This window comes from Aulonocara stuartgranti, assembly GCF_965226115.1.
Source record: "Aulonocara stuartgranti genome assembly, chromosome: 19".
Taxonomy (NCBI): domain Eukaryota; kingdom Metazoa; phylum Chordata; class Actinopteri; order Cichliformes; family Cichlidae; genus Aulonocara; species Aulonocara stuartgranti.
In genome coordinates this window covers 10717236-10743978 of record NC_138955.1, presented here as the reverse complement: position 1 = coordinate 10743978, position 26743 = coordinate 10717236, and the positions used below count along the sequence as shown (strand labels likewise).

The following is a 26743-nucleotide window of genomic DNA, read 5'->3' as shown; positions in this document are numbered from 1 at the left end:
TCTCAGGGTGCAGGCCCATGAGAACACAAAAACACACATTTGCCAGTATGGTTTTGTATCACGATCAAACTGAGATATTTTGTGAGTGAAACTCCCAAAACGCTATCAAACTGCGATTGAGCCGGCTCCCTCCCTTTGTTGTTTCTGTTTGTCAGGGAGAGATTTTTTTTTTAGAGATGTCAGTACCGAAACAGGCCTGACCCTTATCTGTCAGCAGTGTTTATCATGATGTCATGACAGACACACACATACCACATGGGAGGCTGAGTTTCTTTTTCACCCTCCCTCCTTCCTGCATATAGTTGTGTTTGTATGTTGCCTGCTTTCTGCTTTGTGCATACGTGTAAAACTGCTAGAGGGTGTGAAAGACGGGAGACGTGAAGTGCATGAAATGAGCAAGAGACAGAGAAACGGAGGTGTTTGTTTCTCCGAAACCGGTTTTAGTGCTTCCTTTTTATTCCCTCTCACAGGCTCAAAAAAAGAGAAGAAAAAAACTGCTTAGCCACTTTCCTATTTCTAGACATTAATCTGAGTCCCTAGACAAAAGCTAGACAATCTGATCTCCTTCCGAGTCGCTCTTCTACAGTTTTTGCTCCTTGAAAAATTCTAAGGAGTGAACTCAGAAATGCATCAGCCTGACATCGCAGCACCACCAATTTGATCACAGTGGTGGATTTGCCTAAAATAACCAGCCACATTTATACTTAGTATTAAAAATATTACATCATGTTTTTAAGGAAGCATCTTTATTTTTGTTTTGTTTTTTCCTTTGCTGTACAGACATTTAAGAGTAGGCAGGAACTTTTGCTCTGTCCCCCACATCAGCTGCATTAAGTTAAAATAGCCCACTGTGTACTCTAACCTTTCACCTTTGTGCTTTCCAATTAAATGTAACCCAGTTCCCATTTAGACAAACAGATGTCTTTTGACAAGCAGATTTTTCAGCCCTTGTTTTTTCTTAAACACTCTACACTTTTGGTTATTTGATGAAATGTGGTGGGCAGTAGCAAACTGTCTGTAGCCAAAATTAACAATGTATTATTATAATACATTATAACAGCGTATTATTAATATAATACATTGTTAAAGTCTCAATGCGGTATCAATAAGCTAACAGAGGCACAGGTGATTTTGTGTCTGTTCTTCTCGCCTGTATAAAAGAATTGATCAAACTCCCTGAAAAGAGATATATCCTAAAACAGAAGAAAATACAGAATAATGTAGACACCCATATCTCGTTTACTATTTTCACACAAACATTTATGGCCTAACCACCTCAAATGAATTTGCAGACCATAAACCTATGAGAAAGCAAGCTTGAAAGGACAAGAGAACATGTCTGGAAGTCTAGCACCACCTACTGTATACTGTGTGCAGGTGCAACATGTTTTGGATGATTTAAGGATGCAGATGTCAAATAATTGGATAAATAAAATGTAAATGAGCGAAACTGAGCACACAGCTTAAGTTTACACTGATTCCTCCGAGTGTTCCTGATTTGATAAAGAAACAGCAGATAGATGGCGACGAAATCCTATTTCAAACCCGCTCCTTGAGGCAGTGAAAGCATTCACCCTTCAGCCTGCGATTCCCCGTGCAAAAAAAATTCAAGGAGTCTTGACACTGAGCCTTTTCACCACTAGATGGAGTGGACGGAGAAACAGTAAAACTGGAAAGAATGGCGCGTTCTCCTCTAGTAGAAATCCTGGATGTGGTCCCAGCCTCAGGCTGCACGTACTTTTGAAGCACCGCTGAAGCAGACAGCCCGGTTCCTTGCACGTCATATGGTGAGGCTGGAGCAGAGCCAGCAGGGCCTCGTTTTTGGAGAGAAGGACCCTTATCTTAGTCAGCGTGCGCAGCCAGGGCCCCTTTATCTTCGCGGGGCTGGGAGGCGTATCCTTTCCCCCTCTGCACTCCCCTTCACATACCACTCTGACTCTCTCTAACACACACACACACGTACCCTGACTAGTCTACAACCTGCTTCAGACGACGCCCCACAACCCATGAGATTCCCACCCAGCGCGGAACCAAGTCCGCCGTGCGTCCTTTTCGCCCGAGAGGAAGCCATCGGTGTCTTATAATTGCCGGGCCGTGCGCGCAAGCTGCCCTCGGCATCACCTCAGCTATAGCACAAGGGGTGCCATCCAAAAGAAGAAGAGAAGGGGGGAGGAAAGGAAGGGGTGTGAGAGTGCTCCGAAAAATAAACAACAGGACACCTCGTTTGGAAGACGTCTGCGGCGGGAAGCAAAAAGGGATCTGTAAACTGAGTAAGTCGTGATTTTCAGTGTGCTGCGGTTGGTGATGTGTTTTCCTGTAGCTGACCTGCTTTTGGTGATTTGTTCAGCGGCTGGTTGTGCAGCGGCGGAACATTTAAGCATCAATCCTGTGCCTCGGACACGAGGGCTGACATAGCGGGACAGAGGGATGAGAGAGGGTGGATGAAATATGCATATCGAACAATATACTGGCTGTTTTGTAATAGTGAAATTCCTCACTGTGTAAGCACTGTGCAGCTGCATTAATATGCTAGGAGGTTACAACTCGTAATCACAGGAGGCGCAGCATCCTTCAAGACAGATGAGAGCAAATTGAAAATAGCATTGCTTTGGCTTAAGTCAGCGGCTGAGAGTTACTGAACATCTGCATTATTATGTCATATCATCCTCTATTGCATGCCTAGAGGGCCGCCTTACACTACTGTACTTCCAATGGGGGCGACAGGTGTAATGGGAAGACGTGTTTACGCGGATGCCTTTCATGATCCGTCATGTAATATCGATCTGATGTGCGAAGCAAGTGTCTCTTCATTTGTTGTTGTTGTTGTTGCTTCGATGGTGAATTTCCAGTGGAGCCAGCCAGCCGCGCATGGCCCTCACTGCACGGGTGGAGAGATGCTGACTGGTTACAGACTGGAGGAGAGGACAGTAACAGGGTATTCTGTGTGTGTTGTGATGTGAGCAGTCCCCTCCAACATGGCGCGCATGAGCTGATAAACCTTGGCCATTACATACTCGTGTCTGGAATTTACACCGTGCAGTGGATGAGGCGCTTGGCTTTGTAGCGGCGAATGAAACTCTTAAATAGACGACGTTAGCTCAAATGAATCCAGGCGCAGGCTGCCAGCAGTGGCACAACCTGGCTTCTCCATCCTCCCAGAATATCACGTAGCCCGGGCTTGTGTGTGTTCTTCTGCTTCTATTCCTGTCTGTGAATAGAACAATGTCAGCTGGACCAGCTCCTTAATTTTTGCCCTGATTTTTTTTCTTCTTTTTTGTAATTACGTTTGATCACAGCATGCATAGGCACAAACGGACAAAGTGTGTGTTTTTGTTTGGTCTTGTGCTCATTGTTGCTCTGCGGGGCTTGTTGACTGTTGTAGAAAGCACCTTTGTTGACAAGACCAGCCCTTGCAAGATAGCTGAGAGTTCATAAACATAACGGATCATTATTTCCCTGAAGTAGCACAGCACACTCTTAGGTATGTTCGTCAATAAAAAAGCTTAAGAGACACCTGTTTGATTCTTATAAATGCTGGGGAAAGTGCATCAGGGGGATTGATTTCTGAGGTTACTTCCAGCCAGACATTTTATCCTCTTGCTAGGTCAGCCATCGCCATCAGAGAGATGTTGAAAAGGAGACAAAATTAATTGATTTCAAGTCCCGAGAGCCTGTTTGCTTCACAATGAACATCAGTCTTTATTGTCTAATAGTGTAATTGACTAGTAAATAGAAAATAACGCAAAATGTAATTCTCACCACTGATAAATGTGTAAAAATATAGATATCAATTATGCATTATACCATTTAATATTCTAAGATTTTATTGGTAAGATTTAAGACAATTAATTATCTGGTCAAACATTTAAAAAGAGGTTGGATATTTGGTTTATTAGCAGCACTTCCTGCCTTCTGTTGTTTCATTTCATTTTATAAGCAGTTAAGTCCTAAGGCCCCAGCCAGGCTACATGTGAGTGGAGGGTCTATATCCAGTTGGCTGCTCTGTGTCGTGTCAGCAACTCACAGTGGAGGCGACAGCACTTGTCTTGCCCGCCCAAACATTATCTGACATTATGACTTTGGACAGTCACATTTCTGTCTTTGTCTTTTTGAATTCCTGCATACGTGCAGCTTTGTTTGTGCATTTCTGCCAGTCATTTTGCATGTATGAATGGAACAAACAGATGGATTGTTTATGCGTGTGTTGATGACTGTGCCTTGCACTGGCAGGCTTGGTACTGGGATGGGTCTGCGTTCACCAATTTAGTTAGGGGAAATGAGCCTGGTAACCGGAAGGTCATTCATTCCTATTCATGGCCAGTCAGTAAAAAAAAAGTTGAGGTGAAATGTGAATGAGTAACAGTCTTTACTCTCAACTAACTGCAATCAAAGTGCCTTTCGGGAAGCCAAGAGGCTAATAATAGAAATTCTCATTGAGGCAACTCATAGTAAGCAGCATCCAAAATACACTTACAGTTATAAAGTCACAATGACATAACCTGTACAAATTAAAGAAGTTATAATCAGCATTTTCAGATTAACATTGGGACACATGACCATTTTAGTGTTATTCATCGGATTGTTTTGCTTTCCCCCCTCCCAGATTTTATGTTTTGCTTCATTGTCACCACGTATAGCCAGTGGCAAAATGCAGGTTTTCAAACAAAGCAACTATGATGAACAATTGTACACTACCTGCCCAGTGCCAACCCAAACAGACAGAACTCAGTGAGCAGTTGATGAACATTTAGTAGCTATAAGTCTTCCCTTAGGAATACCGATGTGAATCAAATGACTCCAAGCTTATCAATTCCTTTTATTATTTTCTGGCACTTAAACATTGCAATAAAGTGGCGTCACACTCTTGGTTCTCGACTCATATGCAGCTCTTATACTGTTGTCAGACTCTCAGATAATTCTCAGATAATAAAACAGCTGTTTTGATGCAAAAAATAAAACAAAATAAAATAAAAAAAAACCTGTCTAGACCTGCACAGAAAACCAATAACAAATCAATAACATAAAGACTCAGACCTATAAGCAGAGTCAACACTGGCATTAGTATAATTAAAATCTTATCAGGATCCACACTAACTGTTTGTATAAATATCAGTTAATGCAGGTTTCATGAAAATCTTTTGTTTTAGAGCGGAGTATATGAGTAAATAGATCTAATTTAACGTAGAACCCTCGACAACTGTTGGGTTGCAATTTCCTAGAAGTTTTGCCAGAATCCGGTGGTACAGCATTATTACAAGTGGACAGGAGGCCTCTCATGGGTTCACATCCTGCCCTGAGCAAATAGCCCCAGAGTGATGGATATTGCCAATTACCCTCTCTGACCTTGCTGTCATTAAGAAACCATTTATGCAGTGGTTACAAAATCAGATCTGTAAGCTAGTCGTGGAAAATGAATGTCATACATTCCAAATGTCTTTAAACTTACTGTCCCATTCTGAAAGATGGTATTGTAGGGCAAAAGAGGAAGTGGAAGTGAAAGCTTGCTCAGCAAGCATGCAAAGTAATACGGAGTAACATCTGGGCCGATGATGATGATGTGAGATATTCTTAGATAATGCTTTGCAATCCACCTCGCCCTTTCTGTCTCTGTTTTTTTTTTCTCTTTTTCTTAATCTCTGCCTTCTCTTTTCCTCCTGGATAGTCACTTTTTCTTTTTTATGACTATCTCTTATTACAAATCCCCCTCCTTGCTGCTTTGTCATGACAGATAAGGCAAAAGAGGATTTGTTTTTTTCTTCCCAGCGGATAGTGTGTCTTCTGATAAACTGTCATTTTTAGCCACTAAGTCGTTTTAATCTCAGAGGGAAGTGTGCTCAGCAGTATGTGTTTGTACATTTGTATGTGTGTGCCTGTGTGTGTGTGTGCCTACTGCCCAAAACATGTGCACTCCCACATGCTCATATGACTGTCATCAGTGTTGTTGCAGAGATAATATCAAAAGCCCTATTGATAAGCAGTAGATCACCCTTCGTTTTGCTCTGTTGATAACCTCATCTACAGGGTGCACACATGGCAATATGGTTTAAGGGGAGGAAGTAGGATGAATATTAGTCCTTGTCCCCTTTGTAAATCAAACTTTATTTTGTGAGAAGAGATTGGACAGGCTGATCTTGGACAAACATACTTAGTATAAACAAGTCCTTGAGAGCCTTGAGTAGATATTGGGACCATGCCATAAGGGAAGACACCTATTAGGCCTAATGGTTCCTGCATTAACATAGAAAGGCTGCTCCCGTAATGCAAGTCCATAGGTTTCCGGACATATAGAATTTGCTTATTGACCAACAAGAACACACCAGGATGCAGGAGACAGGCCACTACTGAAATGGGTTTTCTGTAAGCATAAGACAGTGTTGTCAGCAGGTCATGTTACACTGTTTTTGCAAAAAGGCTGAAGAACAAGTCAATAATTGGGATCACTATCCTGTTCTTTACTCATTCAGGTTTTTAATCTTCTGTCCAAAAAGGTTGAGCTTTTGTCCAGAACTCTAAGATTATTCATCCTAGGAACTAGGGCTGTTCATATAACGATATATATCGGATGACGATATAAAAACGTCTATCATTTCATTTTATGCTATCGTTTGTTTCGTTTCTTTGTGAGTATTTATTACACGGCGTGCTGCGGGGAAAAGCCTGTTCTAACGTTTGAGTCTAAGGTTTATTTTTTAGCACCTGACGGCTCTTTTTTGCTTCTCATCCGTAAACACTCTGCATCGTTCACGTGATTCAGTTTATTTTGAAAAGTCTCAACAGGATCTTGAGCTTTATTGTGAAAGGTTTATTGTGAAAGGTTTATAAACAAACGCTTGTCTGTCTGTAGTGTGGTTATATTAAATGTAAGAGAAAGAGAGAATTTTAAGAAAGTAATGTAGCCACTAGAGTGACTATCAAAATAATGAAAAAGTATTGCCATAAACAGTTTATTTTGAGACACCACGAAACAAACGATAGCATAAAATGAAACGATAGACGTTTTTATATCGTCATCCGATATATATCGTTATATCGAACAGCCCTAACTGTGTATGTACTATATTTCTACCTTTGACAAGCTAAACCTGCATTCTGACCTCTACAGCTATAATCAAAACACCCGGATCAATCATAAAGTGTCACAGGAGTTGTGGACTCAGCATGCACTCTGTGGATATCTAAACATTAACAAGCAAAGATCAAAACTCATCAGTTTTGCAGCGTAGCATAATGAAGGTCAAGATCGGTCAGATGAGACTAGTTGATGAAGATTCCAGGGAGAAGCAGCACAGGGTAGGGACACTGCCTCTGTTAAAGGTTTTTCATTAGGTATTTGTAGAAGGCAGAACGAGGAAGGAATTGGTGGAAAGAATGTGAGAGTGGAGATTTGTTGCACATTAGGAACTGAGTAGAAGAAATACTGGCCTGTCTGAATGCCTAAAAAATGTGGCCATTGTTGAAAAGTGCCTGCAAACCTAAATTTTTTACACATTAGAGTTGGCTGCATCCGAGTATTTCTGTAATTTTCCAAAGCGAAGACTTCATATTGACTTATTGACCAGCAGTGTGAAGGTTGAGAAAATAAGGCAGGGTTACGCAACACCTTCTCTACTGCCTTATGTCACAAATTTGAGAATAATTGCATACAAAAAAAGATTGTTCCCATTTTTGTGCCATTATGATTGCTGTGGACTGACGTCAGTCTGTGACAACAAATTTTTGGCTACTGATGGAACTTTCTTGCTCAAAGCATCTCTTTTCCCCCCCCTTCTTTTGGCTTCTCGCTTTAGGGAACAACACAGGGGATCATCTGCCTCCATTTCACCCCATCCACAGCATACTGTCACACAAACTCTGTCTCCTTCACTATGAATCTTCTGCACGATCTTCCTCTTTTCCTCCTCTTTAGCTCCATATTCAGCATCTTATTTCCAGTGTATTCACTGTCTTTCTCTGTGTGTGTCTAAACTATCTCAGCCTTGCCTCAATCTGTCCCTCTCAAATACTCATTTCGAACCATTCTGGCCACTCCCACTGAAAAAAACTTGCCATCTTCAGCTTCCTGTCATATCCTCAACCTACTCTTAAAACTTCTATTTTTGTGACCTAAATTAAGGTAATCTTTCTTAACTAGCTTAATCTCTTTGTAATGCCATAATACCCATTGTAACTCATTCATGTTTAGTGTTGTGTTGCTTATTTTATGTTTCCTTAACAATTTTCCATTATGGTTGTTGACTTTGAGTGGCATGAATGGCCCCAATAAATAAACTTCATTAATATTGCTGCTAGACAATACAAAAAATAACACTTTCCAAACTGGTGAAGGATTTAATACAAATGTAATTGAATTCATTATTTTTTTCTAACTAGAAGACTGCATGAAGAGCACATGGTCTGCCAAGGCTAATTCACTAATGCACCATTTTAAGCAAGTGAAATTTAGCTGAATTTTTGTTTGGTCATGCTTCACTTCTCTGCCAAGTTTAATGAAATTTGTCTTTTTCCTAATGTTGCCAACAGACAACTCGTAAAAGTGCTTAGAGCGGTCAATAAGACTAGAAAAGTGATACATAAAAAGCAGTCCATTTTGACCATTTATGTACAGAAGAAAAGACAAAAGAGTCATAAAGATCACAGGAATACTTTTGATTGGTTGCTCATTTTTTGCTAGAAATCCTGCCACTACATATGTAAAGTCAGGATTCATTCATTCTTGCATGCTGTTGACACTGAAACAAGTAAGACATCAGAACTTTCCCAGTTTCCCCCGTCCCAACACATGTGTCTCAGTCTTTGTGTGACTTGCCATTTGCCCTCTCGACATAGATGTTACACAGTAGTTCACTCTCTTTTGTGCTAACAGAGCTGTTATTTATGGCTGGCCTCAAAGGGAAAGGACTTTTGCCCTCTGACTCCTGAACACTAACGTGTGACCTCAGTGGACTTCCTCTAGTTTTTATAGGCACTGCACTGTTTATATTTGGCACAATTTGTATTCTGCCTGAGATAGAAGGATGCAGAGCTGCGTGTGTGTTGGTGGTGGTTGAGAAGTCTTGGTGTGTATATGTGTGTAATGGCCTGGGACAAGTGTGTGGCTGGGGCAGAGAGGCTGGGAGGAGTATTGTTGTCCTTGTGCTCTTTTGGCCTGAAGGAAGGAAGCCGTGGAAGTGGGGAGTAGAGAGAAGGAGAAAGAAGGGCCACTCTGACACAGTCAGGGTGATTGGATTCGAGATCAGTTTCCTTTTCCAGAGTGTTTTAGCGTTTCTTAAATGCAGGGTCTGTGTCATTAACTCAAGAGTCATTTTCACCATCATCCTTCTTTCTGAAGAGGAAACATTTTCTGTTATTTTGTCTGTGTCTGGCATGCTTGTTCTTTCGGAAGCAGCCAGAAATGACAGTCTCAGTCACATCTGGGATTTCTTCAGATTTGCAGAATAAATAATATTCTGTTTTCTTATTTTTTTTGGCTTGCAGCCGTTTCAGTCACCTTTTCTTTTTTTTTCTGGGTTTCTTTTTGTGATTGTGTTTGTGTGTGTGTGTACCCAGGAGTTTCATTATAGCTGCAAAATATTAGTTTAAAGGTTCTCACTGTTGTGAATCACAGCCTAAGTTAACAAATGTCTTGTTTATTTGTTGTAACTTGGTCACTTTCGGCACCAGATGATTGGTGTGATTATCAACATCTCACTTTAGGAGGTTTTTATATTTCATATTTAAAACAACAACAACAATCCGATTGCGCACATGGCATAGTAAAGTAGGAGGATGGAGTATAGAGTTAAATGCCCATGTTCATGGTCATATATGTAAATATTTCAGTGTGGAACATGTCACCCAGTGTGTGCGGCTGGCTCATTGATGTTTGGGGAGCAATTTTTGAACAGCAGCGGGTCTCTGTGGACCACAGGAATAAGCGCTGACAGGATTTAACTATATAAATGATACTTTTTGGCTCAATTAATTGCTGGCTTTGAGTGTTTCAGACAGTTTGTTAAGCGCTTTGCTCTCAGACTGCAGGATTACTTGTGGTTCCTAGAGTTTCCAAACTGGGAGGCAGAGCATTGAATTATCAGGCCACCTTCCTATGCAAAAAGCTTTAATTCTAGATCCAGGAGACAGGCACTATCTACTTCTTAAGATCAGGCTTAAAACCTCCCTTTATGACTAAGCTTATAGTAAGGTGATATAGAAATATCACCAGATTTAACTTTAATTAACTCCACTTATTAACTATCATTTGAAAGTGCTCTTATCCGTCTTTCTCTCTTTGTCAAGGGACCTGATTCTGCCTGGTCCTAATGGTGCAGTAGGTGTTCAGTTCAGTATAGGTGCATTAAAGTGCTTACTACCTAATGAAGAGCAGATGCCGCACAAACAAGCTTTAAATAAATTTGTGCATCTGAGTATGTGTGAGCGTAGGAGGCATGTTCAGAATCAGCATGTTGGATTGCCCAACAGGTGTTTGTTTAAGATAATTTGAGGTAATTTGGACTGACACAATCTGCCACCGCTGCGGACAGAGAGCAGACCTATTGCTGTCTGGAGTCAAAGAGTAGCTATTCTCTGTCATCACATATTGGAAATTATCTACAGCAAACCTTCTACAAAGGCAACATGTAATGATTTAAAAAGTCTTGTTTTTGTTACAGAAGGTAGAATTAGTTTGATCAGGAAGAGATGAAATGTTTTTTTTAAATTAGAAGAACCTGATGTTGATTTTATGTATCTTAATAATTAAGTGGAATGAAAATACTTTCTTTACCTTAAAAGGAGATTTTTTTTTATCCTAGTAAGACTTTATGCCAATATAACACCCCCAACAAAGATATACCACTGGGCTATAATTCATTTACATTTATGGGCATTAAATTGATTACTTTTAGTGCATTATAGTGCAGTTAGAGTATGTAAAGTGACTGCTGGTTCCAGAGGACCATGAGCACAATGCTATTAGAAGAGAGGATGCTGTTGCTGTACACTGGCAGTTAATGTGTTCCTGGAAATGCTACAGAAGCGGTGCACTCAATAGGGAATTGGGCTGGTCATTAATGTGTTTCTCAGACTTCTTCTGATATGTACCTACCTTTACATTTTGTCAAAAATGTGGTTTTAGCTTGCTGGTTGTCTCTAAATCCGCCTGTTACGATCCATCCATCGCTTAGTCTTGTCTGAGTGATGTTTTTGATCTCTTGCATTTATCTGTGTCAGGCAAACCAGTCTCTTAGTGACTGTCTCCCTCCCTTGATGTCTTTCTCTGTCATAAATGTAATTACTCTTTTTACTGTGGCAAAGATGGCTGCCTGCTTTCCTTTCTCCCTGTGCGTCAATAATTTATGAGAGAGGCTGTAGGACATAGGCCCCCAGTGTTCCAACAAGGTAGACACAGTTTTCCAATATGTCCTTAAAATTTCATTGCAGTATTATTCCAGAGGTTATAAAATCAGGACTAGCGCTTACATTTGGTTTTGGACTGTTGCCGTTAAGTCTTGCATGCACAAGATTGTAAGTATTATTCACTGTTGCTGAATGTAGATGTTTAGATGCATCTGACAGTGACTGGATTGTTATCAGTACTTTTTCATATCACCTGATATCATGTCCATCTGACTAAATCTGGATTTTAGACTATTGTTGTATTTACCTTTTCACATTCACAACTTGGTAGTCAGTTGAGCAAAAAGAATTATTATTAATACTGGCAGGATAGAAGCAAAGTCCACGCATAATTCTTGTCTTTGTAACTAAAACATGGGCAGAATATCTGTATCACAATTGAGGCCATCCTGTGTTTAGATAAATGCATAATACAACCTTTGTACAACTTTTAAATTAAAATTCATTACACTTATCTATGCAAAGCTAACCTTATTTACAGTGTGCTTTAGCTGAACTGTGTCCAGCTAGGACAGCGTGATGGAAACTGATGTAACTATATTACGTGCTGATGTTTAATATACTGACTGCAAATTAAATGTTTTAAAGCAGCTGTAGCTCTCCGGGCAATCACAGCCATAGAAAATCACATGGTTCTCTTATTAAGATGGTGCGCTTATGTAGTGCTCATGTGATAAATTTGTTTTCAGTTTCGGTTTTGGACAGTGCAACACTGAAATGGATCAAATGTCAACAAGACGAATGGATGGCAAACAATGTGAAAAAAATGGTCTAATCGCTCAATAGTAACCTAATTAGTAAACAAGTGGACAATTACAACGAAGCCAATTACAAGGAAGAGCATCAAAAATAAAAAAGGAAACAGGGAAATACAGAAGAACTTAGAGAAGTCTATTAGCAATGCTAATGCTCAGTTAGCTGTTTAGAAATGCTAACTGCCAGCTAATTTCCAAGAGTTAAGTGCATAAAAATTAAGAGATGTATCACTTCCAGTCTTCAGTTTCCAGCTACTAATTTCACATTTTTTGTAAAAGCTATAAATGACAGCGTATTCAAACAAAAGTAAACTTTTCTTCAGTGCTAAATATTATTTTCATAACAACAAAAAAAGATTCAACTTTATAGTGTCCCCAAAATTTGAGTAAGTTGCAGGATGTCCTCTCACTGAAACAACTGAAGTAACTGAAAATAAAGTGCTCCGATACCGGAAAGAGGTGCAAATAACTGTTAAACTGTTAAACAAAAGAACGTTTAACAGATTTACATAACAAAGGTCATTTACTTAAATAATTTTCCAGTATGTTTATAATTTCACCAGATAAAAGGTCAGCCCCTTTCTGTTTTCTTGTCTCTATAATTTTTCCTTGTAACTGCTCTGATCCTTTGGCTTTGAGCTCTGGGAAGCTTTAGCAGCGTTGTTACTTTCTTTAAATTGTCCATGTTCATCTGGGTGAAGATTACGTGTCTCATTAGGTCTGTTCTAACACTTTGTGTCTTAACTTATAGTGAAGACTTTTCATTCCAACAACCTGTTAGAATGCGAATGCAACCATTTGCCTGCACCACAGTGTGCATGTTGCATAATCTGACATAGATTAGGCTGACCAGCCGGTCACCAATCAGAGCCAAGAATGCTGAAAATTGACTGATTTCAGTCCCTAGCTGGTCGATCAGCACATTGCTAATAAAAGTCTGTAACTTACACATACATAGTAAGATTATGTCCAAAAACTGTTATGCATAATTACTTAATAAAAACAAAAACTACATTTCTGTGTGACTAAAAAGCAGTTGAAATTGTAAAAATTTCTTGGTGATTTGGCACATTTCAGGTGTTCTAAATGTGAAGCTGTGAATGGTCTCTCTATCCTGCATTTTTAACAAATGTATCAAACAGTGGTAATGTGTTCATTGTATAATTGCTGTCAAGTTCAGCTGCGGGTGGGACCTGCTCCTTGACCTTTTCCACATTAAGATGTTTGGTCCTTTAAAAACGACAGAGGTCAGCTGCTCCTCCCTGGTCAAATTCCACCGATGAAATGATTCAGATGAGTTTCCAGATGTGCACTAATCTAAGGGCCCATCTTCGACTATAACCTGAGGGATGGGAAGGGACAAAGGCTTAGGACAAAAATGCGCTATATAACGATGCCAAAACAAAAACTATAAACATAATTAATATGTTTTTTAATTTTGTTCTAAACAAACAATTATAAGCAAAATTAAGATTTGCTTTATTTTTGAGAGTGCAATCTTACCACATTAAGCCATATAAAAGCTGATTTGACTCAGTACATCCACATGTCAGGATCACTGGGTAAAGGCAAAAGTTGGGAAAATGTGTCTAGACGGTACAATATGTCTGTGTTTGTGTGTACTTCAGGAGGTGATCAGATGATTGTGGTACTTACTTTCTCCCCCCCAAGGGTCTCCATGTGATGGTGATGTGGCTCGATGGAAAAACAGAAGAGGGAATGGAAGAGAAGTGAGCTGTTTGATTATATGTGTGTAAATGCACAAGAAAGACAGTAATTGGACATGTTACAGACTGACCTTCATGCATGCCTAAGTCTTAGAGGGTCAATGGTTGCACACTGAGCATGAAAAAAGATGCTTCTTTATCTTTTTTAGGTCAGCGCTGCTACCCTGCATGCCTTTGTGTGGGAAATAAAAATGCAGCCGCAAAAAAAGGGTGGGATAGGAGGGATGTGAACTGGTGATATGCTGCATTTTTCCACTCACAATCCAACCTTTGTATGTACTAAGCTGAGAAATGATACAATCTGTTACGAGCAGGGATGCTGTTCCTCGTTCCTCATCAACAACAACGCAATCAAACAATTTTAGAAATGTTACTGGCCTTGCTGTAGGTTAGGTTGACAGCTGTTTTTGTTATAGCTGTTTTTAAAAAGATTGGATTAGATGATGAGCCCATATATGTTGTGGTAAAGCTTCATTCTGGTCTAGAGAGAGCACACCATTCTTCTGTTCTCCATCAAACACTTAAGCAACCAGAAACTCTAGTCAGATTCAGAGAAGTTAATTTCTTCTCTGGGAGTAGAGAAAATGGATAATTTGACACCAAGTCATTCAGAACCTGTATTTAATAAGTACGTTAATTCTTACTTTGATCACTGTAATGTTTCTAAAGATTCCTGCTATTATAGCAAATTATATCTGTGCAGGGGTGTAATTTTACGTGGCGAAAGAGACATACTTCCCCTTAAGGTTTTATGTGAATCACCTTTTTAAATGTCACCTTTTAAATGTTTTTACATAAAAGTAATAATTTAAATTAGAGATGAAAAACCAAAAAGTCATTAGTTTGCCCTATGGATGTAATTCTTAATTAGGACTGCAACTTATCATATATTTTTTTAACATTGATTAACCTGCCTGCTGATTTCCTGAATAGTGGATTTTTACAAAAATATTTTAATCTGTCATTTTGTCTAAAACCTAAATGAGACATATTGTGTTTGTCCTCATTTTCCATCATTTATAGAGTCAAATGAAGGTTTACAAAGGACTCTATGCAGTCCTGTGACAAACTGAGTTCATCCCAGGATTTGAGAGCTTGTAGAAACACCTCTAGAGCAGGTAGATCTTGTATATGACTTCATCAGTCTTTTGAATTGTTGTGAAGACATTTTGGTCTATTCTTCTTTTCAAAGCTCTTATTCATTTATGCACAGCTCTCTTAAAGTCCTGCATTTCAGTTGGGTTGAGGTCTGGACTGGGCCACTGCAGTTTTGCTGGTGTACATGCGATCATTGTCCTGTTGTACGACCCAGTTTTGGCCAGCCATTAGCTTTTAGATACATTACCTTCAGAATTTCTGTATACGTCCACTCCAAGGGAGATTGAGACTTTGCTTGAATACAAACAAATAAAACCAGCAAATTGCCAGAACTGTATCATCCGTTTACAGTCGCATAAATCAAATCTCGCATTTATTAAAACAGTAGTTTTCTCACCTAGATGTTATATTTAATGTAAGAATTAACGGACTAGTTGTAATTTTTAAATGGAAGATTATATCCCAATACATTAGACATAGTTATAAGAGATATAATTCCCTCTCAGCACAATAATACTTACCAAAATAAAACATATGTGGAGACATTAGCTATTATTGTCACATAACACATGTTGTCCTTAGAGAGCTGAAAGTAGTCAGGGTTAAATATAGTATATGAATGTATCAACGTCATAATACCCCCATATGGCACTCACAGTTGTTAGTGAAGGTGTCTATAGCTTGCATACTAAAATCCTTGTACTGAATTCTTGTACCCAGTCGATTCTGTCTTATATAGTCTTTATAAATTAAAATTTTCCAGTCTGGGATCATGAATTTATCTCTATGTTTAATTTGCTCTAGAGGTCACGATAAGTGCTGCCTTTTGGATCTGATAATCTCAACTATTTACTACAGAAAAAGGTGGAACTCAGTGCAGGATTTATCACTTTTTCATAGCAATAGCTTTATCCTATCTCCGTTAAGCAACAGTGTGCAGTCTTTTCCTCTGGCTTTAAGTTTTCATCTGTCCATCCTCCATCCTGAAGCTCTTGTCTGGAACCTATTAAAGCAGGAATCTCCAGCAGAGCCCTCGCTGCACATTAGCATGCCTGCACCAACTTTTCCTGACTGGAAAGAGACTCTGATTTAGTGCCAAACAGAAAGATATTTAACCTCAGTCACTGAGAAATCACTGGAAGGTAAATGACCGGTGAGCAAAAACTAGGGGTCACAGAATATTGCTTGACGCTGTGTCTAATGTCTGATGTCGCTGGTCATTATGAGACGTAACTCTTACTCCCTCCCCCTCCTCCCTTCTCTCTCTCTCTCTCTCATGCTGCCCCTTAACTTGTCTGTCCTTCATCAGGATGGCTGAGGTGTCACATGAGGAGAGACTCCAGGCCATCGCTGTAAGTTATCTACACACATAGACACATTCTTCTTTCTATTTTCTATTTCATACGCACACTTAGACACACACACAGAGTGCACATCATGCACACTGATGGCTGAAGAAACAACAAATCATTGCTGCTCGTCATGGTCTGACTGCCAGTCTTAATGACTCAACCTTTTAGATCCCATCTCCTTCATCCATTAGAGGACATCAAAAGCTAATATAGTAGCTACAGCTCACTGCGCTTTTCTGTCTGTTCCTCTGTCTCTGTTCATCTTTTATACTTCACAAATGTTTTATTGTCACTTGTTGCCTTTTCTGTTTTAACATCCAGGTGTCTGTTTAGCTAAACTTTGTATATTGCAATCTCTTTTTTATTTTACCTGTGGCAGATATAGGGAAACACATTTATATTACTACATAATATCAGTTTAATGCCAGTACTACATTCCTATGCCTATGGTCAACAAGCTGTATGTATATAAAAAATATATTGGTTGACTACTAAAGATGCCGTATATGCAGCTCTATTTATTTGAAGTTACCAAAATTCCTTGGTTGCCACACTAGTACTGCATAAATAAATATATAGTTCATATTGTTCTTTAAAATTATGATATTATTTCTATTTCTAATCTTTGTAATATGCATTTGTGCATTTCCTACCAATCTTAATGCATGTATATCATAACAGGAGAAAAGGAAGAAGCAGACAGAGATTGAAAACAAGAGGAGACAGCTGGATGATGACCGACGGCAACTCCAGCATCTCAAGGTACACACACATTCACAGGCATACGCATTTTCCACGTATCCCATAAGAATACTTGGTGGTTGACAAGAATACACACAAGTATTGGTGTCCACAACACATTGATCTCATAGTATGCACAGGGCACTCTCAGTTACCTCCTGCTCACTACTTCATCAGCACGTTTCCCCTGCTTCTCTTGCCGCTGGCCACATGTTTCCAGTTTAACTGTTTTTCCACCTTGTGTAGGCACATATTGAGTTTGTTGGATTTCTTCCAGGAAAGAAATCCATCCACCTTTTTTTATGTGTATTTGTATATCAAGTATTCTTATTTCATTTGTTGAAGTAAGCAAATGAAATTCAGTTGGTACACAGAGAAGCTTGAGAGCTAGTTGAACCTGAGCAATAGATTTTTTTTGTTTTGCAGTCACAGTAGTCATAGTACTAATTATCTTTGTTGCACATGTTTAAATGTTATTATTTAATACTATCACCTCCCATCTACACTTGTGAATTCCTCCATCTGCTACCAAAAGAGTGCTTGCAGTGCATAAACTGGGATATTTGACCCCAGCATCACATTGCTCATCCTTCGTGAACATGCCAGTTTGGCTTTGTTTGAAATGCACTCGAGCTCTCCACTGATAAAACTAATGTACAGTATGTGTCATCTGTACTCCTACATGCCTCTCCCTTCACAGAACTTCTAACAAGCTAACAGAAACACTGCCGGTCAGCCCTCTGCGTGTTTCTGGGATTCATGCTCTTACGTGTGTGAGCAACGTTAGACACCCACACAACATTAAAATCAGCAGTTCCCTTCAAATATATCTGTCCAACATAGTGAGATACTCCCCAACTGCTGCTGTCACGGAATGTTCAGAATGGATAACAGATAATACCAAAAGCTCCTCCACATGCTGTTTATACACACACACACTCATGCATGTAGACACACACTCATTATATCAGAGCCAAGGTTTTTGTCAGCGTATGTGTCAGCGTTATCAAAGCTATTTCAGCCGCCGACAATTCAGCAGGTCACAGATAAGAGCAAAGGTTGAGGTGTGTATTTGCCATGTGCACACGAGTATGTGTGTGTGTGTTTCTAAAAGTGACCTGTACTGTTGTCCCTGTGTGCTCCCACTTTTTCTATTTTCCAGGCAAATCATTGTAAGTGTGTATCTGTACATGTCGCGTCCAGTTGTGTGTAGGTTGCTTTATAAAGGAACACAGAAGCTTCAGACAATGCAGTGGGCTTTAGCAGAGGAAACAGATTTTTGTCCCACTCCCACCAACAGGAAACAGCTCTTACACCCACCGCACCCCACTTTCGTCTCACACACACACAGAGGGGAAGTGTAATCATGCTGTCCAGGGTTGTTAGAAGGCTCTTTGTGTGGACCACAGCAAGTATTCTTGACTCAGAGGCAGACCGATGTGGAAATCCTAATGAACGTCTTTGCTTACGCAGTACATTTTTTTAGGCATGTACCCCACCATTAAATCACACCAGTACATGATTAAACACACACACATATATGTACACAGACTTGTTAACACAGAAAATGTGGTGAGATATGATTACGCTAACAGGAGTCAGCAGTCAGTAAATGTCAACATGGTGTATACAAGTTGTGATTTTTCAGAATAAAACAATTAGCACTCACAGCTAACAGACTTTTACAAAGTTGGGAAAGGAGCAGTTTGTCATTTTCTTATTCATAAAAACATAAATAACACAGCTGCGGCAAGCGAGCATTTAATTTTAAAACCACATCTAAACCTCATTCATTTAATTACCAAGGACATTTGCTTAACCTGTACAAGAGACAAAGGCTAAAAGTACAACATTTAAGCTTTGGGCCGCTAAGTCACTTTCGCCATCCTCTTATTATACCACAGACATTAGCTCAAAATGAAATGAAAGAAAAAAAATGTAAATTTGACGAAATGTTTGACGAAAAACATTTATGCTACACGGACCAGAGAAACTTTATTTTGACAAAACGGACTTTTGAATAGATGCACAATGTGATTTGAAATAAGCTTCTTCTCTTTCCAGCTGTTCATAACATATCCATGTGTGGATGGATGCTTGCCTGCGTGTGCGTATGTCTGTATCCCAGTTCCGCCCTTTGTCTGCTACGTTAGCAGCTTTTACTCCAAAGAACAATGGAGAGACGTTGTTTCAGCATTCCTAGCTTTTCAACTGTTCACATTGACTGGTGTGTGTGTGTGTGTGTGTGTGTGTGTGTGTGTGTGTGTGTGTGTGTGTGTGTGTGTGTGTGTGTGTGTGAGTGCTTCCATATGCAAGAGTGAGCACATTAAAGTGATGTCAGGCACTGGCGTAGTAGGGTGTGGCTCACGAGAGCAAGCAAGATTCAGAGAGTAGTAAGAGGGCAAAGCAGGTTTAGATTCAGTGCCCAAGAGACCATGCAGGACTGTGGAATGACGAGTGTTGAATTACACAGTGTTAAGTGTGTGCTCTAAAGCTCTGCAGCTGGATGTCTGAAGTTGAATTACTCAGTGGAGAGGGTAAGATTTTAAACAGAACAGCAGATAAAAAAATTTAAACACGGATATAAATTGAGGGAGATACACCCTGACATTTACAACCCTTTTTAGGTTCCTAAAATTTAGGATGGGCAAAGAGGCATATGCTACACGAGGGAGGAAGGGGGGGGGGGGGGGATGTTTTTTTGTAGAAATTCTAGTTGCATCACTGGAGAGGAATTCGCATCAAGCACATGTCCAGATTTTCAGCCTAACTTGTGAAAACAAGAGCTTTTTTTTCTAACACTTTTCCATATGGTCAGGCAGGGTTGTCTTTTGCTGCATGGTCCAACAGCTGCGAGTAAGACACACTGTTATATTTACCTCAGAGCACGCCAAGTATTTGCTTTGATATTAACTCATCCAGAGGATGGATGGGGATTGAAGATAAGAATACTGGCCTGGTTGGAAAATAATAAGGAATAATAGTAGTCACTGTTAGTTTTCTAAGCTTGTTCATAAAGATATTACTTGGAATGAATTAAGCCCTAAGAAATATTTGATCTAGTTTAAGATTAGAGCCACTTCCTTTTTTTTTTTATCTCCCAGCGACCTCTCATTCCTGTCTTTAATTTAGTATAATGATATTAAATACATGTTTGGATTTCCCAGTTTGATACCAGAAGTCCTGATCCACTGGCCGGGTGCCATTTAGTCCACTTGGCAAACTATTTGGCAGCAGTTAAAGTGTTTGACAGAATCCCTGAGTTTCAGCAGTCAGCAGAGAAGTACGAGACTGCCTGGCAAGAAGATGTTGTTGCTTTAGATTAACTAAAGAGTTCATCATTAGTGTCAGAGATGGTGTCACTAATCTCTTGTGTAAGAAAGTACATCGATGTCCAAAGAGAGGCTGACTCTGTGCAGCATGTGGAGAAATTGAGGTGCTTCTAACGTTTTAACTACTCAACTTGTGCATAATGTATGCATAAAGATCTTCCATAAGATCCTTTCAATGTAGCAAGCATGCACACAAATGCATCAACACCCATGGACACATCAAGTACATACACAGTAAAACTATATTCCTTGTCTTACCATTGCTAGATCCATTTTATAGAACGTAAGTTAAATGGTCTGGATTACCTACACTCTATCTGTGTTCTCAACATCTATATTATCCTTGCAGTCAAAGGCACTGAGAGAGCGCTGGTTGTTAGATGGAGCTCCAGCAGAGGAGGAGACTCAGAAGCGTCTGCAAGAGGACGAGGTGAAGACCAAACTTTTGGAACAAGTCATCCTCAGGTGAGCATTTTAAATCCACCATATGTTTAATTTTTGAAGCAGTTTATCCATTGCTATTCTTTTATTTTGAAATTAACCGGTAAATTGCTACAATATTTAAAAAACCAGGAGTAGCAGTAGCAGTGTGATTTAATGGTGTTTTGATTTGCACTCAGAGTTTGCTCAAATATAATACAATTTGTGGTCATGAATGATCCACAGATTTTTTTTTTGTGTGTGTGTGTGTGTGTGTTTCCGAGCCAGGCTTGAGCAAGAGATTGAAGAACTTGAGACAGGCGTGCCAGCCAATAAGGGTGTGGCCAAAGAAAATGGAGGTAAGTTTGGTGCCCATGGCAACATACTGTATCATCACATGGGAAACCATGGCAATGCAGCCTGAGCGCAAGTGTCACAAAGACAAAGTGTGCTCATAATAACCTCTTGATTTACTCTGTGAAATCGGTTCTCCATGCCGGAGGTCATTTAAACAATATTTCCTTTCTTTCTTTGTCCTACTGTCTGACCCTGACCACGCTCTTTTCTCATGCACTTCCCTAATCTCTCAACGATGCTTTGGTGCTCTCTATAGGTGAAAATGGAGTAGTGCAGACCTCTGGTCAGACACCCAAGAGAGAGGTGACAGGGATTGAGGCCAAGCTGCTCGGCCCTAGTCCTGACCAGGCTAGTGCAGACAACCCAGTTACTCTAGTGTTCATGGGCTACAAGACCGTGGAGGAGGAACAGGAGACTCGCACGGCCTTAGGAATGGACGGGGTGGATGGCAATGTCAAAGCCGAGTTTGTTGTGATCGAGGATGGGGAGGAGAAAGCGGGCGGAGATGCAGCCACAGAAGAGCAGCCTCCACCTAACGGAAGCATGGCAGAAAAAGAGAAGCCTAATGAAGGTGGGGAGGAGGGCGAGAAGGAAAAGGAGAAGAAACAAACCTGCAAATGCTGCACGGTCATGTGAGGCGTATGTGCGTGCGTATGTGCGCGTGGGTGTGTACACACTTTCACCTTTGCAGGCATGTGTGCCATTGCATGTGTCTGTATTTGCAAATGTGTGTAACTTTTTGTTTTTGTGTGAAAGTGTGTGTATCGGGACTGGGGAAAAAAACAAAAAGTTGCACAGCCAATATACCAACAATGAGAGCCAATCCAAGCTCCAGCTACAACAAGAACCACAAAGACTCATAAGTACACTTTACTCTATATTCTTTCTCTGATATGTATTTGACTTTTGATTTCTATTGATATTTTTCTATTTTTCTGTCTTGACATTTATATTGTATTCAGTATGTATAACTTTATTATGGGACTGTGTACTGTAAGTTCATTGTTACTATTGTTGGGAAAAAAAGAAAATGTATTAGCTCTCTGGACTGTACTGCTACTCAGTTGGGAAAATCTGGAAACTTTAAATCATTTAAGAAAAAAAGCAAACTATGAAGGACACAGATACTTAGATATATATATTTCTCTGTTTAGGCCTAACAGCTATTTATCGGTCAATTTCATATTGCAATATTGTCTAAGATATTATTTTAAATAGTATTTTAATATATTGATATGAAATTATGTTTTATACAATGTATTTATTGTTTTTGGTTCTCTGTATCATCTTCAACCATTAACTGCATGTAAGCTTGTAAGCACTACCACAGTCGTGTCACACTCATACAAGTGTCTGTGTTTTCTTAGACTCATACGTGCTCATATCTTTAGTCACGCAAGTCTTTCTATCAGTAACAGTAAGTATAATTGGCATTGTTAGAGATATGCGTTATGTCGAAAAATACAGCAAGGAGACAAAGATAAATATGATCACTAACTAGGTTGCAAATCACAATAGTTTCGTACTGTATGTGGCACATGTACATTAAGATCACGGCTGTTGTGTTTTTTGAATGCAGCTCTGTTTCTCAAAACGTTGCAGCGCTGTGCAAAATGTAAATAAAACCAATGCAATGATTTGCAAGTCATAAAAACTGTACAGTTACTGAATAATAAACCATAAAAAAGGTTAAAAAAAAATATGATTGTATTTTTGAAAATGTATTCTCATTTTCAATTTGACTGTAATATACGGTTAAACAGTACATGAGTGGGTATAAAAAGTGCCCATTTCCTTTAGAAGTAAAAGATGGGAAGATGCAGAGGGGTTCACCACTCTGTAAAAGTCTGCATAGTCAAATAGTTCAACAATACAAGGAAAAGTTGAAAGAATGTATTAATCTGTTCACAATTTAAAAGCCATAATTGGTAACATGGAGTGCTTTTTGCACATGGCTTGTTTAATCTGTGAAGGCACCATTAATGCTGAATGATATCTACAGATATTGGAGTACCATATGCTCCCATCTAGACGAGACCTTTTTTAAGGAAGTCCTTGTTTATTTCTGCAAAACACTGCCAATACACATTGTGCACATATAACAATAACATGGGCTTACTACAAAGGAGATGAGTCCCGGTGCTAAAGTGCATCTAGACGTGTCACTCAATTTAAAACATTTGCCGTATTTTGCTAACAAAGCTACGTCAATTGATCTATTATACATCAAATAAAAGGATACAAATAATTTGCTCTCCATTGCATTGTATTTTATTTACTTTTTGAAGAAGTGTTTCAACGTTTTTAGAAAAGGCCTGTAAGATGAAATCACTTTATGATTAGATTCATGAGATCATTACACAGTGTTTAGGAAGGCCTAAGTAATTTTCTTCTTACAACAGTAGAATCAATGTATGTCTTAATGAGGTAGCACTGCATGAAGCCTTGCAACTGTTTCAACTTGTCTCTTGTTAGGTCTGTAGCATACACTATCACATTAACATGAATGTAAATCCAGGGGTTAAACTGGGATTCATCCTAGCATAATGAGAAGAGGAGGGCTTGCTCAGCTCACTATTAAAAAAAAGCTTTTTGTTTTTATGTACCAAATAAAATTTGATGAATCAGTCATTTCACTGTGTCTTGGTTGGCTGGTGGTTTCTGTTCTGCTTATACTCCCAGTTTAACCCCTGATTCTTTGTTTGTACACCTGGGCCTAATTGTGCTTGAGTAGATTTACAGAAGAAGAAAAGAGAATGAGGGCATTTGAGTAGATTTTTTGCAAATATTAATTATATCTTTGGACACATTATAAAGACTTCAGCTTTATCCGGGTATCCAAGCATTTAGCTTTCTTCCACTATTACAGATAGTTTAAATTCTTGAAAAAAAAGCATCTCAGCCACATTTAATGGTAGACAAAATATGCATGTACATTATAGCAATTCAAAGTAAAAAATCTGATGTGTTTGGCAGACATATGCAGTTCTGGATGAGCTTGGTCAGTAAACTGTACTGCCAATGCTTCTCCTTCCCCAGGGTCATCCATGTCACTGAATCACCTAAATGTTATCACCATTATTTCCTTACTATACTGTTTCATTGTTATTGTCAAATCATAGCCACACCTTCTATGCTTGGAGACACGCAGTTAACAAAAAAAAAATCTCTGAAGTTGGTGCTAATCCAAAATCTTCTCTAAAACTCTTCATCCACCAACTATTGTTCAACCTGTCCCATCTGTCTTACTCAAATTGCTGGTAAAGGGATTCTACTCTCGCCTGCTTGATGAATAAGAGTCTTTTTCAACCTTCAGTGCCAGATGCATTCTCTCAAGTCCTGCCTATTTTTAACATCAGAGAAATGATCCCTTCTTACATTCCAGAGGGAAGACAACAGGCATGGATAAGTTATAGTCTATGTATAGTTCAAAAATAATTGTACAACTTTATTTCTTATATTGCCTCTCATCCTTTTTTTCTATGGTCTCTTTGCAAGGCAGTATGTCGTATTTGATGTGTGTATTTTTAAAAAACAAAAAAGATTACTACATCTGTGTATTGTCGGTGCCTTTGTCAGGTTCATTTGACTGGACTTGTCTGTCTGATGCCATTTTCAGACCAGGGTTTTTCTTGCTGTGCTCCTGGTTACGATGACCCACTTGGAAACACTGCCTTCTACTATGAAGTGTCACTAGTATATCGAATACTACACTCGTTCTTTAAGTGATAACTATAAATGAACACGGTTAGGACAATTGATAATATGCAAACTACTGAGAGTCTCCAAGAAACTTTGTAACACGTCTTATGAACTTTTTTAAAGTTGATGACATCACTTCAACTGACAGATTTAAAGGTTTTTATTTGTTGTTGTTTTTTTGTTTTGGTTTTTTTAATTCCAGAAATGCAAGAAACTCTAATCAAAACCAACCTTGAGCCGATGTTTAACATTATCTGGGGATGCAAACTTTATACAGAAGACTAACTGATAGCCTATGTATATACAATACATGCACATGTGTATGTCTGTATGCATCTGTATAGATAGAAATGCATAAAATTGGTGAGCTAAAGCTTTGCTTAATAGTGGGTCTCCGGGGCAGCAGCAGAAAAATCAACCTTGTGTTAAACCAATGCCTGTTCATCTATTCTGTGGTCGTCTAAATGTTTAATCTTGAATAAAACTATTGTTTGTTACAGCAGGTCAAATTGAGTGTGTATGTGGTAACCAAATATAAGCTGAACAATGTGTGATTTTGCCATTTGAAGGAGGCACATATGAGTACAGGACACCCTTCTGAGGAGATAAACCATCTATTTATTATTGGGCTAAGTGGGTAGAAAAATCAAGAAACAAGAAGATGAAATTGTACAATCATTAATGAAAAAAATATGAAGCAAGAAGAAATAAAGTTAAAGGTGTGATTTAGACAGCTGAAGTAGTCTGAGCATGCGGGATTTTAATTTCTCTGTCTTCTGACGTCATAATTTTGTAGTGTGCACTACACAGAACATGCCACTAGGGGGCATAGCATACATCTACTATCTTTTAATTTCGTCATTTTACACCGTTGTAATAAATTCTGTTAAGTGTGTGTGTGTGTGTGTGTGTGTGTGTGTGTGTGTGTGTGTGTGTGTGTGTGTGTGTGTGAGAGAGAGAGAGAGAGAGAGAGGGAGAGAGGGAAAGAGAAAGAGGGTTAATTAGGGACTCTAGGAAGAGTTGGATGCATTTTAATGGCATTCATAAGTAGAGGGTTAAGTATGCATTATTCAGCATAACTATAATTGTCCTGCTTTATCCTGCATACATATATTACAATGTTTATATCAGATAAATTGAAATCTAAAAATGCTCTTGAGGTTGTTAGAAGTGTATTCCCTTTGATGAAACAAATTTTACTATCGTGTTGTTTTGAGGTTATACTGCTGACAGAAGCATAAACAAAAAAATGTCCCTGAATGAACCAGAAGGATATAGCAAGTCATGGAAAATAAAATCAAATGGTAAAAGAGAGTTCTAACGCAATTATCTATTGAAGTATGGAGCAAATACATCTTGCAAATCAACACTAAAGACAAAGCAAAATCGAATTGCTGCCATGCTATCAGTCACCAGTAATTACCTTTCTTCTGTGTTGGGTAAATGGATGCTTCAGCTATCCTATTACGAGCCTCGCATTAGGAAAGGTATACGAACATAATAAAACAACATAGCTCCCTTTTTATTGTAAAGCCATCCCTACTTATCCCACTGATGAACGTGAAATTAAAACGCAAACCTCAATGCAGCAGCAATGTTTTAAACCATCAAGAAACAAATCAAAACACATACTACACCACCAACTGTGACAATTTGCTATATTGTATGAATTAAATAAAGTAGAGCTAATTCTGTTTACTTATACACTTATTAGGTACTTTAAACTTAGTGTGTGTGTGTGTGTGTGTGTGTGTGTGTGTGTGTGTGTGTGTGGTACTTATTAGAGTACCTATATAGCTGAGAGATTTCACCTTTTTGCTTTTACTTTTGCACATTATATATTGACAATATATCTATACTTAACT

The 26743-nt window shown here is 39.0% G+C and overlaps 1 protein-coding gene across 3 annotated transcripts; it reads left to right on the top strand.

Annotated features, from left to right (window-relative positions):
- Positions 1-1211: 1211 nt before the first annotated feature.
- Positions 1212-25387, top strand: palm1b (paralemmin 1b). Of its 3 annotated transcripts, none has more exons than XM_082515143.1 (7): positions 1212-2270; positions 13778-13879; positions 16284-16326; positions 17008-17088; positions 20749-20864; positions 21108-21178; positions 21433-25387. In XM_082515143.1, exons 2-7 carry the CDS (start codon positions 13833-13835, stop codon positions 21810-21812), a joined length of 738 nt encoding a protein of 245 aa, XP_082371269.1. In that variant the 5' UTR covers positions 1212-2270; positions 13778-13832; the 3' UTR covers positions 21813-25387. The 3 variants fall into 3 exon arrangements, with proteins under 3 accessions (XP_082371269.1, XP_082371268.1, XP_082371270.1); XM_082515142.1 differs by having other exon boundaries at positions 1213-2270; positions 13821-13879; XM_082515144.1 differs by lacking the exon at positions 13778-13879 and having other exon boundaries at positions 1226-2270.
- Positions 25388-26743: the final 1356 nt, after the last annotated feature.

Bases quoted from the DNA above. Each gene is read 5' to 3' on its own strand.
- palm1b (XM_082515143.1), top strand. From the start codon at position 13,833: ATGGTGATGTGGCTCGATGGAAAAACAGAAGAGGGAATGGAAGAGAA. The intron at 20,865-21,107 runs GTGAGCATTTTA...TTTCCGAGCCAG, and splicing joins TTGGAACAAGTCATCCTCAG to GCTTGAGCAAGAGATTGAAG. The intron at 21,179-21,432 runs GTAAGTTTGGTG...TGCTCTCTATAG, and splicing joins TGTGGCCAAAGAAAATGGAG to GTGAAAATGGAGTAGTGCAG.